Source organism: Herpailurus yagouaroundi, unplaced genomic scaffold (genome assembly GCF_014898765.1).
Source record: "Herpailurus yagouaroundi ecotype Mexico unplaced genomic scaffold, PumYag 193, whole genome shotgun sequence".
Taxonomy (NCBI): Eukaryota; Metazoa; Chordata; class Mammalia; order Carnivora; family Felidae; genus Herpailurus; species Herpailurus yagouaroundi.
In genome coordinates this window covers 5,116,064-5,128,821 of record NW_024412424.1, presented here as the reverse complement: position 1 = coordinate 5,128,821, position 12,758 = coordinate 5,116,064, and the positions used below count along the sequence as shown (strand labels likewise).

General features: G+C 46.8%; 1 protein-coding gene and 1 long non-coding RNA gene across 2 annotated transcripts in view; one reads left to right on the top strand and one right to left on the bottom strand.

Moving 5' to 3' along the window:
• The first annotated feature begins 3,816 nt into the window (after nucleotides 1–3,816).
• LOC121011112 (uncharacterized) lies at nucleotides 3,817–11,515 on the top strand. Its single transcript, XR_005781497.1, has 3 exons — nucleotides 3,817–4,066; nucleotides 10,421–10,587; nucleotides 11,292–11,515. It is a non-coding gene; the product is annotated as an uncharacterized LOC121011112 (long non-coding RNA).
• FAM240A (family with sequence similarity 240 member A) overlaps nucleotides 10,581–12,758 on the bottom strand; it is a 5,286-nt gene continuing 3,108 nt past the window's right edge. The window contains exon 2 of the mRNA XM_040445136.1: nucleotides 10,581–10,961. Coding sequence (XP_040301070.1) covers nucleotides 10,829–10,961 — 133 coding nt within the window. The 3' untranslated portion in view covers nucleotides 10,581–10,828. The remainder of the gene's footprint in view (nucleotides 10,962–12,758) is intronic.

Sequence of the window (12,758 nt, the reverse complement as noted above, 5' to 3'; positions counted from 1 at the left end):
TAACTACAGGCAGAGGAGCTGCTGAACACCTGGAGGTGGGAAGGTTGTGGGAAGCTTCCAGAAACATCACACCCTTGTAACGCCCTTTACTTTAGAGGCGTTTCCAAATGGAAACATTCGGACAATTATGAAACACTGAAAGCTTCCTGGTCAGGAAGTGGTCTTGTAAAAGGGGGAAGCCTCTGAGGCTTAGCAACTAACGTTAGCCCGTTTGATGCTGACTGCCTCAGACAAACTGAGCTAGCAATGTGCTCAGAGCAGGAGGAAGTAAGCCTCGAGTGACATCAGCGCTGCTTTGAATGGGGTATTATATTTAGGAGTTTCTCCTAAAGCAGGGTGCTTGTGCTATAGGCAAACGCTCCATTCATTCATCCACCGGATACGTTTTGTGTCTCATAACATATTGTGAGTGTTGTTCCAGACCCTAGGGCTGTACCGGATGCCAAGGCAGCCCAAGTTTCTGCCTTCCCATTTCAGGCTCTGAGCCCCGCTGAGGTGGGTCCCGGCCCCTCCTGGCCCCACGCTAACTTTATCTGCCCTTCCCCATAGCCAGACCATGTAGCTGGACCCTCCCTTCAAGGTCTTCTCCCACTGCATTTCTCAAGTTCTCCCAGAGCTGGCCTCCAGCCCAGCAGGTGCTTTATCCTGGTGGCCCTTTCCTACATCAGAGAGAGGAGACCGGGTGTCCTCACCTCCAGGGAGTCAAGTTTCCCAAAGAGCAACAATCAGGACTGTTCAGACCTCGGAGAAGACATCACGCCAATGGGACAGGACGAAGCCGATGGGCTTCAAGGGGTGAGACATCTTCTAAGGCTCTTTTTTGACCTTGAACAAAGGAATCCTGTGTTATACATCAGTTATTTTCCAGGAACTAAACCATGTTCCAAAGAAGCATGTTTCTTTAGGGGCGCCTGGGTGGCTCAGTCAGTTAAGCGTCCGACTCTTGATTTCAGCTCAGGTCATGACCTCACAGTTCATGGGTTCAAGCCCCGAGTTAGGCTCTACGTTCACAGTGTGGGCCCTGCTTGGGATTCTTTCTTTCTCTTTCTCTCTGCCCCTTCCTTGCTCATGCTTGCTCTCTCTCTCTCTAAAGTAAATAAATAAACATAAAAAAAAATGTGTTTTTTTTTTTTCTGGAAGAGAATTCCAGCAGAGCCTTAAAAATGATGGGTTACATCCGTACAAGCGGACGTGAACATTTTACTTTATGTATCAGTCCTATGAGAGCAATTTCATGCTGCTTGGATTTACGCACCTTACAAAAAAAGCATCTAAAACATTTGTAAGCAAAACATACCAATCAATAAAAATCTCTTCAGTACAGATTCAGCCTGAGAAGAGGAGACAGCCCCCAAGGTCAGCAATTCTTGGGTATTTCAAAAGATAGATATCTCCTTTTTTAAAAATATTTTTTAATGTTTATTTATTTTTGAGAGAGAGAGAGACAGACAGAACACGAGCAGGGGAGAGGCAGAGAGAGAGGAAGACACAGAAACTGAAGCAGGCTCCAGGCTCTGAGCTGGCAGCACAGAGCCCGACGCGGAGCTCGAACTCATGAACTGTCAGATCATGACCCGAGCCGAAGTCGAACGTTTAACTGACTGAGCCACCCAGGCGCCTCTAGGCATCTCTTTTGGATACTCAGAAACAGGACTTTTATAAACAGGTTCACTTGTCAGCACACCTCAAATAAAACCCTCCCCATGGGAATGGGGTCTCCAAATCCAAAACTCCTATTTCCACACTCATCATACCCTTGGCCATGAGTTCATCGTTCTCTCTGATGGGTCACACACGTTGCACTGGAGACCAGCATGGACGCGGCCAAGACTTGTGCCAAGTCTCCATCCCCCATTTAGAAGACCAGACAGACATCCAAACAGACAGGCTCTGAGATATCCATTTTTATAGTTTCTAAACAGTGTCCTGAGGAGGTAATGTTCTAGACTGTCTGAGCAGTGACTTGGGAATAGGATTCTTCCTCCATGTTCCTCTCCGTTTTATTTTATTTTATTTTATTTTATTTTATTTTATTTTATTTCACTTCATTTCATTTTATTTTTGTAATGTTTATTTTTGAGAGATAGAGAGAGAGAGAGAGAGAGAGCATGAGTGGGGGAGGGTCAGAGAGAGAGGGAGACACAGAATCCGAAGCAGGCTCCAGGCTCCGAGCTGTCAGCACAGAGCCTGACATGGGGCTCGAACCCACAAACAGCAAACACTCCATTTTGAAAACACTATTTCCACAAAGTTTGTTGAGTGACTGTCTATGACCCATCAGGCCAGTCCTTTGCATCTCTCCTGAGGGGCTCACGGAAATGAGGCGGCAACTGCCCGGAGAACGTGAGGACAGGGGACTCTGAGCTTCTCTGATAAATTAAGCAGCATAAAAATGATACATTTCAACTGCTTTAAAATTACTGTCACCCTTGTTCAAGGGTGTAGTGGCTCGATTCTAAACCTCGTAAACTTTAGGAGGTAGAGTTGACATCTGGAAGGTACTTCTGCGGATTTGTGAGTAGTCGAGAGAGGGGAGGGCTAAGAAAAGGGAGGGCGTGGGGGTGATCGGGTTTTGGTGTGAGTATCTGGGTAGGTGGGGCACCTGTTACAGAGAGAATGAGATCGGGGGTTGGTGGAAGTTGGGGGCGGGGGGTGGAGAAGCTTTCTGGAAAAACCTTCTTAGAAGAAAAAAATGCTTTGATTTTAAAAGCCTAATGTAGGGGCAACCTTCAAGTGCGCTCACTGGAAGGCCTTTGGTAACTCTGAACATTATCATTCATGGAAGCTTCGCGATCTGTTCAGTTGTTTACCCTCTCACTGTCACTGTCGGTTTGCCTAGCTTAACGTAAAATATGCAAGGTACATTCTCTTCCTGTGTACTTATATTATATAAAAAGTTAGCCCAATACAGAAGGTGCTTTCTGGCTTCAAAACTAACAGCAGCACTAGCTCCCTGGTCCTTGTGAAATACCTGCCATCCAGAATCTTCTGATCACCAGGTCCTTTCTCTGGGGGGTAAGCAGTACTATGTACTTGAGAGAGATGTCTTTTTAAAAAAAAAAATTTTTTTTTTTAATATTTATTTTTGAGAGAGGGGGAGGGGCAGAGAGAGGGAGACACAGAATCTGAAACAGGCTCCAGGCTCTGAGCTGTCAGCACAGAGCCCAACACAGGGCTCGAACTCACAAACCTCGAGATTGTGACCTGAACTGAAGTTGGATGCTTAACCGACTGAGCCACCCAGGCGCCCCGAGAGAGGTGTCTTTGAAAACCTTTGGAAGCCTCTTGGGATAGATTTATGGTGACCATATTTCTTCACCAAAAATGTTGACACAGGGTCGGATATCGGTAGCACATTTGAAGTTGGGATTGCTCTGGAGAGCCCAGCTTATTTGGTTCCCTTGAGATGGAACTAGGAGGAGTATGTCTACAGAATTTAGTCCTCAGGATGAGCAGACTCTGGGTGGTCTCCTCCCAGGAATATCCCCTCGTACCAGATGTTTCAGACAGATGTTTTCCCCTTAAGCTGTAACTTGGTGTTCTAGACCATTGTCCCAAGCCTGAGGCCTCGTGTTCCGGCTGATGTCACAGGGGATGTGGGAGGCCCTGCTTCTAGAGAACCTAAAGCCTTGACCATTGCAGGGGCGCCCGGGTGGCTCAGTTGGTTGAGTGTCAACTTCAGCTCAGGTCATGATCTCACCACTTGTGAATTCAAGCCCTGCATCGTCAGGCTCTGTGCTGACAGCTCAAAGCCTGGAGCCTGCTTTGGATTCTGTGTCCCCCGCCTCCCCATTCCTCCCCACTTGCTCTCTCTCTCTCTCTCTCTCAAAAGTAAATAAACATTAAAAAACAACAACAACAAAGAACAGCCTTCCTTCCTGATCAACACCCTGAAATCCCCATTAACCTATATTATTTGTGATTTTGTAAGAGAAATCAACTTCAGGTAGCTTACAAGAAAGGAATTCATCCCATGAACTCAGCAGTACCTCATGGAACCCGAGGCCAGAAGGCAGCCGGACTCCTGGAAAGCACCGGAGTGGAAAGCTGCCCAGAAGCCTGGAAGGTACTGTTTCCCCTTCCTGTGCCTTTTCTCCAGGCGTCTCCTTCCCTCCTGTTTCCTAGCAATTAGACTTCTCTGCTTTCCAGTTTTCCACTCACAGCAGTGGTCCCTAGAGCTGTTAGATTTCCATGAACCAACAGGGTCAGGTGCCCGGAAGAGAATAGATTCTTTCTTGGTCGCATTCCACCGTCTGGGGAAATGTCTGCTGAGTCTGTCCTATGCTCTGTTCTGAACCCAAGTCAGGTCCGAGCTGGGTGGTTCAAACATGGCTGGTGTGGGGGCCACACAGCCCATGAGTTTAGTCCTGGGCAGAGTCTGCTCGGGACGATGAGGGTGGGAGTGAGACTGGGCCCCAGTAGGGAGGTCTGTTGAGGTCCTGTGGGTGCTTGCCATTTGGTCGCAGTCCCCTTGGATCTGTGGGGATTGTCATTATTTTATACTCAGTACATTTCCCACTTTTTATTTCAGAAACTGCTCCTTCTCCATTGCATGCGGGCCTGATAGAAATCATCCAGTACTTGTCCCTTTGTGATTCACTTATTTTACTCAGCATAATGTCCTATAGGTTTATTCATGCTGTAGCAGGTGTCTGATACTCCTTCCTTTTTAAGGCTGGACAATATTCCATTGTATGGATGCGCCATGTTTTGCTTAATTCATTCATTCGTTGATGGACACTTGAGTTGACTCCACCTTTTGGCTCTTGGGAATAACGCTGCTAGGAATGTGGGTATACAAAGATCTCTTCAAGATCCTGTTTTCGATTCTTTTGGGCATATATGCAGAGGTGGGATTGCTGGATCCTATGGCAAGTCTATATTTAATTCTTTTGAAGAACCACCATACTGTTTTCCATAGCAACATCATACCCCCTTTTACATCCCCTCTAACAGTGCACAAGTGTTTCAATTCCCACATCCGCACGGACACATCTTATTTCCTGTTTTGTTTTGTTTTGTTTTTCTTTTTGGGGTATAGTGGCCATCCTATGAGTGTGAAGTGGTATCTCATTTGCGGTTTTATTTTGCACTTCCTTAATGATTAGTGACGTTGGACATTTTTACATGTACTTATTGACCATTTGTGTATCTTCTTTGGAGACTGCTATTGAATTTCCACTTGAATATGCCCATTCTCATCCATTGCCCAGTTTTGAAATGGGTTGTTTATTTTTTGCTGTTGAATTATAGGAGTTGTTTGTATATTCTGGATACTAACCCTTTATCACATGTATGATTTGCAAATGTTTTCTCCCATTTCATGGGTTGCCTTTCACTCTGTTGATTGTGTCCTTGGATGTAAAAAAAGTTTTAAAATTTGTTGTAGGGCAAATTTGTTGTCTTCTGTTGTCTGTGCTTTTACAGTAATATCTAAGAAATCATTGCCAAATCCAATGTCATAAAGCTTCCCCCCTATGTTTCCTCTAAGACTTTTATAGGTTTAGCCCTTACGTTTAGGCCTTTGATCCATTTTGAGTTAATTTTTTTAAAGTTTATTTATTTTGAGAGAGAGAGAGAGAGAGTGAGCACAGGACAGAGGTGGGGGGAGAGAGAATCCCAAGCAGGCTCTGCACTGTCAGTGCAGAGCCCGATGTGGGGCACAAACTTTCAAACCGTGAGATCGTGACCTGAGCTGAAACCAAGAGTTGGACACTTAGCCAACTGAGCCACCCGGGCACCTCAAGTTAATTTTTGTATGTGGTGTGAGGTAAGGGTCCAACTTCATTCTTTTGTGTGAGGAGATCCAGGTCTCCCAGCATCATTTGTTGAAAAGACTGTCCTTTTCCCCATTGAATGGTCTTGGCACTCTTGTCAAAAGTCATTTGACTACATCTGTGGGAGCTTATTTCTGGGCTCTCTATCCTATTCCTTTGGCCTATATGTCTGTCTTTATGCCAGCATCACACTTTTTTGATTATTTTTGCTTTGTAAAAAGTTTTGAAATCAGGAAGTAGGAGTCTTCCAACTTTATTCTTCTTTTTCAAGATTGTTTTGGTTATTTGAAATTCTTTGAGATGCCATATGAATTTTAGGATGGATTTTTCTATTTCTATAAAAAAATACCATTGGGATTTTTTATAGGATTGCACGGAATCTGTAGTTTGGTTTGGGTGGTACTAACATCTTAACAATACCAAGTCTTCCAGCCCATGAACACAGAATGTCTCTCCATTAATTTGTGTCTTCTTTACTTTCTTCCAGCAGTATTTTGTAGTTTTCAGTCTTTTGCCTCTGTGGTTAAGTTAGTTTTTAATTATTTTATTCTTTTTGATGCCATTGCAAATGGAATTGCTTTCATAATCTTTTTCAGACAGCTCATTGTTGGTGTACTAGAAATGCAACTGATTTTTGCTTGTTGATTTTGTTAATGTTTATTTATTTATTTTGAGAGAGAGAGAGAGAGAGAGAGAGAAAGAGAGAGAGAATCCCAAGCAGGCTCTGTGCTGGCAGAACCATGAGATCATGACCTGAGCCAAAATCAAGAGTCGGATGCTTAACTGACTGAGCCACCCAGGTGCCCCTGCATGTTGATTTTGTATCCTGCAACTTTTCTGATTTCCTTTATTAGTAGTTCTAACAGTTTCTTTTGTGTGTTTGTGGAATCTTTAAGTGTTTGTGGAATCTTTAAGGTTATCTATATATGAGGTCATGTCATCTGTGAACAGAGATTAAGTCTTTTATTTCTTTTTCTTGCTTAATTGCTCTGGCTAGATGTGGCACTGGGAGGGGGGGCACCTGAGTGGCTCAGTCGGTTAGTGTCTGACTTTGGCTCAGGTCATGATCTCACGGTTCGTGAGTTTGAGAGCTGCATTGGGCTTTCTGCTTTCACCATGAGCCTGCTTTGGATCCTCTATCCCTCTCTCTCTCTCTCTCTCTCTCTCTGCCCTTCCCCCATTCACTCTCTTTCCTTGTCTCAAAAATAAATAAACATTAAATAAATTTAAAAAAAGAATGAAAATTATTGGGGCACCTCGCTGGCTCAGTCAGTTGGTAGGGCTTGCAACTCTTGATGTCAGAGTGGTGAGTTCGAGCTCCATGTCGGGCATAGAGATCACTTAAAAAGAAAAAAAAAAGAAAATTATTTTCTTCTTGTTCAAATTAGATAATTTTATTAGCTATCTGCACGCTCGCTGATCCTTTCCTCTGTATTTTCCACTCTGCTTTTACGCTCGGCCAGTGTTATTTTTGTCGTTTGCTGACTTTATTGTATCTTTGACTTCTAAAATTTCCAGTTGGTTCTTCATTGTCTTTTTCATGTCTTTGCTGAGATGTTTTTACTTTTCCCATTTGCTTAAAGAGAGCTTGTAATTGCTTGTTGGAGCATTTATATAACTGCTTCCCAATCCTCGTCAGATAATTCCGACATCTGTGTTGTCTCCGTACTGGTATTTGCGGATTATCCTTTCTCATTCGAGTATGAGATTTCCTTGGCTCTTGTTATGAGTGATTTTGGATGGTATCCTGGGCATTTGGAGGACAAGGTTATGAGACTCTCCCCTTTTTACGTATCTATTTTAGCAGGCAGTCCGTCTGTTGATATTAGGAACGCATGTCCTGGCCCCCTTTTGTGGGCTATGTTTTAAATGTCAATTACTTTTCAAAGCCTTTGCTATGCTCTTGTGGGCTGCTGCTTGTGTGTTACCCACAGGCTGGTCTGAAACCCGGGCAGGATTCCACACCAAAGAGGAGCTCTCAAAGCTTTTGCTGTGTTGATCCTGGTCAGTTTTATAAATGGGATGTGTCCAGGACTTGATACTCTGATTTAAAGCATCCCGTTCTGCCATGGATCTGTGGCCTCTCCTCTCCCCACCGCCACCCCCAAATTCATGTGTTGAAGCCCTAACCCCTCATGTGCTGATATTGGGAGATGGGGCCTTTGGGTGAGGTCAGGAGGGTGAGGCCCCGGTGATGGGATTGCTGTCCTCATTAAAAAGGCCCCAGAGAACGTTCCCTTTCATCCCCTGCCCATGTGAGGACACAGTGACAAGGTGGCGGTCCGCACCTTGTCAGGAAACGACGCTGGCCCTGAGATGGTGGACTCGCCTCCGGCACCGTGACAAGATGGCATTCCTGCTTCTCTCCCCCTTTCTTTCCCAGCCCCCCACGGCCAGGGCACGGAGGCCTTGGTGTAGACCTTCTCGCTTCTCAGAAGGTATCTGCAGAAGTATCTGCAGAAGTTCCTGGTGGCTACCCCTCCCTGTCTCCCCACCTTCCGGTGCGGGGACACCCTGCAAAACCAAGGTGTTGTGGCACTCGCCTGCCGACACCCTCGGGAAAAGCTCCAGGTTTCCCAGCCAGCAAGGCCGGGTGCTGACTTCTGCGAACTCAGCTCCCGCTACCCTTTCTCCTCACTCCTAGCCTAGCTCTGCTGTCAGGACCCACCGGCCCGAACCTCACCTTCACCCGGGTCGTGTTTACTTAACTAGCTTTTTTTTTTTTTTAAACATTTTTTTAACGTTTATTTTTTTGAGAGAGACATAGAGTTTGAGCAGGGGAGGGGCGGGGGGAGACACAGAATTTGAAACGGGCTCCAGGCTCCGAGCTGTCAGCCCAGAGCCTGACGCGGGGCTCGAACTCACGAACCGTGAGATCATGACCTGAGTCGAAGTCGGACGCTTAACGGACCGAGCCACCCAGATGCCCCTTAACTAGCCTGTTCTTAAGAAGCCTCCCCTTGGGGCACCTGCGTGGCTTAGTCCGTTAAGTGGCCAACTCTCGATTTTGGCTCAGGGCTCAATCTCGCAGTTCGTGAGTTCAAGCCCCGTGTCGGGCTCTGCACTGACAGTGTGGAGCCTGCTTGAGATTCTGCCTCTCCCCCACTTGCTCTCTCTCTCTTTCAAAATAAATAAATACACTTTAAAAAAAGAAATAAAAGAGGTCCTCCCTACACCAGAAGAACGGGTTGCCTAGAGAGTGGACACCTTTGCCTGCTGTTGCTCTCAGTGCGAAAGTCCCCTGCACTCCATGGCCTTGACTTTTCCGCCATCTTGCTCAGCCTGTAGCCTCCGGGGCCAGCGCTTCTGGGTTTCTCTGCGGTGTTCTGGTTGTCCAGCACAGTGCCTGACTCGTGGGAGAGGAGTCATGGACAGAACCTTCACCTGTATTTCCTGCCTCACTCCCCTGCATTTAGCCCCACCGCAGTTCATGAAAACAAGGCTTTGCTCCCAGAGCCTCTCGCCTTCGAGCCCTGACTTCTCTTTTTCCCTCTGTGTAATTCCTGTTTTCCTCCTACCCCGCGGAAATTCCTCTTTCATCACCGTGTTCTCACATGAACCCAGCTGGAATTCGTAGTTTATTCGTTGAATTGAATCCCATGTTGAATGAGACACCGTAGAGGGAGGAAGGGCTCTGAGCCCTGTTTTCTGGATCATGTGGGTGAGGGACCTGGGCAAATGTTCCCCCAGCACTTCTTTTTAAAAAAAAAAAATTTTTTTTTAACGTTTATTTATTTTTGAGACAGAGAGAGACAGAGCATGAACGGGGGAGGGTCAGAGAGAGAGGGAGACACAGAACCCGAAGCAGGCTCCAGGCTCCGAGCCGTCAGCCCAGAGCCCGACGCGGGGCTCGAGCTCACGGACCGTGAGATCATGACCTGAGTTGAAGTCGGAAGCTTAACCGAGGCGCCCCTCTCCCAGCACTTCTTAACTTCAGGTGGCTCCTTCTGGGCTCCCTGGGGGTGTGGATGGAAGCACTCTCTGGCACATGAGGGCCCTTAGAGGACAGAAGCACCATATCTGCTCTGTTCAGAGTTGTCCCTACCTTGCCCTCGGTGTGGCATGGTAACACTGTGCCTCCAGCTTTCAGATACTTTACAACATGGTCTCTCGGAGCCCTTGCCCTGGCCGGAAACTGTTGCCAAGGCCCAGTTTCAGTCTGCGCTTCTGGAAGCAGCAACGCTATACCGGAGACCTGAGATTCTGCCGGGGAGTGACTGTGCCATTTCAAAGTCTGGAATGTGTACAGCAAACACTTTGTTGGGTGGCCAGATATACCTCAGCCAGAGAGCTAACCAGTGCCAGCGTGTGGGACGTAAAACAAAGCCATGAGGGGCGTCCGGCTGGCTCAGTTGGAAGAGTGCGTGACTCTTGATCTTGGGGTTGTGAGTTTGTGGCCCACGTTGGGTGTAGAGATCACTTAACAACGAAATATCAAAAGATGATAATAAATAAAATAAAGCAATGAAACACAGGGCGTGCACATCCGTGGTGGCCGGGCAACCAAGTTTTATTACAGTTATCCTGATCTGATCGAACTGTTCGGGAGGCCAATTAAATTCACATGCAGGGGAAATAGCCTCAGATCAATCTCTGGGCAAACCTTATCTTTACGGCTATTCACAATATTGCTTTTCTTGCAGATGGGTACGTGTCTCATAAAAAGAAGACAAGGGAAAGGATCACATGAAACTGTTTCTGGGAGACATGTGGAACAGCACTGCTGGGCAATGTTTATAAAGTGTGACCAGGAAGATCAGCACCCCGCGTGGGCTTAGAATTTAAAATACGTAGACGTCAAAATCGGAAGGTAACGATACGGAAATGAAGCATGCTGCGTGGAACTCTGGTATTAAATAACCTCATCTTTAGGGACACTTGGGATAATATGCCGGCCCCCACGTGGAGGGGACCGACTTGGCTGATAATTCCCAGTTGGCACCCGGGAGGACGCGCGGGTAGATCCGTCACGGGTCGGGGGCAGTGTGACATCTGTGCGGCATAGCTCAGGGACTCGGCCATTTGCATGGACTGCTCCCGGCGCAGTGACCTCAGTGCTTTGAATCCTCTTGGGTCAGCGAAGCGAGATGCTCCCGGCCAGCGTTTGCCCGCTTTTTGGTCTCATCTGGGCTGTTCTGAAGTCTCAGCTTTGCTTCCAGTCTCTGCCTCCATCCTTCTCTGAGCCTGGAAATAGACACCAAACACGCAAACGGAGCAGCCATTTCCACGGCTGTTGGCTCAGGGATGCTTCCTTCCCCCCCCCCTTTTTTTTGCCCCCCTGAAGGTGTCTGTGTGTGCATTCAGGTTTTAAAAGGTATGCAGAGCACTTGCAAACTTAAATATATGCATATTTTATATTTTGTAGGTATATCTTTAGCTCTCACTTCTGTTCAGTCTCTTCTAATCTTGACCCTTCAAACTTTCCTTTTGGGGCTGCAACGTCTTTAGAGTTGTGGAGGGGGGAACCTGTCAGTCTAGAATTGTTCACTCGGCAGAGCTATCTTTCAAACACAGAGGTGAAGTAAAGCTGTCTTCAGCCATGCAAAAGCGGGAGGAACTCGCACCAGCAGCCTGTCCCCACATGACATGTTAAAGGAAACCCGTCAAGCAGAGGGAGAATGGCCCGAAATGGAAGTCGGGATCTGTGCAATTCAGTGAAGGGCGATCGCGTGGGTGCATATTACTAATTTTGTCTCACTACTTAAAGCTCCTTAGGGCGCCTGGGTGGCTCAGTCGGTTGAGCGTCCGACTTTGGCTCAGGCCAAGATCTCATGGCTCATGAGTTCGAGCCCCACATCGGGCTCTGTGCTGACAGCTCAGAGCCTGGAGCCTGTTTCGGATTCTGTGTCTCCCTCTCTCTCTGGCCCTACCCCGCTCGCGCTCTGTCTCTGTCTCTCTCTCAAAAATAAACATTAAAGAAATAAATTGAAAAAAAAAAAAGAAGATAGTGTCTGAAAGCAAAACTGTCAATGACGTCACGTGGGGTTTATGACGTGTGTGGAAGAGAAACTTTACTTTGCACCGTTGGAGGGGGAGCGGGGGGCTGGGCCACCGTAAGGCTCCCACACCCTCCCTCCGGGAGACCAGGTGGCCCTCGAAGGCACACGGTGATGGAGGCCCTAAAGCAACCCTGAAAATAACACAAACAGATGGCGTTAAAAAGCCAACAGAGGAGATAAAATGAAATCATAAAATACCATTTAGTGAACCCAAAAGAAGGCAGAAAAGAGATAAAGGAAAAACAGCACAGATGAGCGAACAGGAGACAAATCGCAAGCTGGCAGATGTAAACCCAATCATGCACATTAACGTTGAAGATGTAAACCGCTGATTAAAATGAAAAGATGTTGAGTTGAATAAAAAATGATATTGAAATAGAGGCCGCCTACGGGAAAATCGCTTTTTGTTTTATTTTATTATTTTATTTTATTTTGAGAGAGAGAGAGAGACAGAGTGCGAGCAAGTGGGAGAGGGGCAGAGAGAGGGGGAGAGAGAGGGGGAGAGAGAGAATCCCAAGCAGGCTCCATGTTCCGTGCAGAGCTTTACTTGGGGGTCGATCCCACAACCCTGGGCTCATGACCTGAGCCAAAATCAAGAACTGACTGAGCCACCCAGGCGCTTAGGAAAGTCACCTTTGATATGAAGGTGGCAATAGGTTAAAATCAAAAGGAGGGGAAAATATTCTATCTTTTTTTTTTTTTTTCAACATTTATTTATTTTTGGGACTGAGAGAGACATAGCATGAACGGGGGAGGGGCAGAGAGAGAGGGAGACACAGAATCGGAAACAGGCTCCAGGCTCCGAGCCATCAGCCCAGAGCCTGACGCGGGGCTCGAACTCACGGACCGCGAGATCGTGACCTGGCTGAAGTCGGACGCTTAACCGACTGTGCCACCCAGGCGCCCCTTTTTTTTTTTTTTTTTAATTTTTTTTTCAACGTTTATTTATTTTTGGGACAGAGAGAGACAGAGCATGAACAGG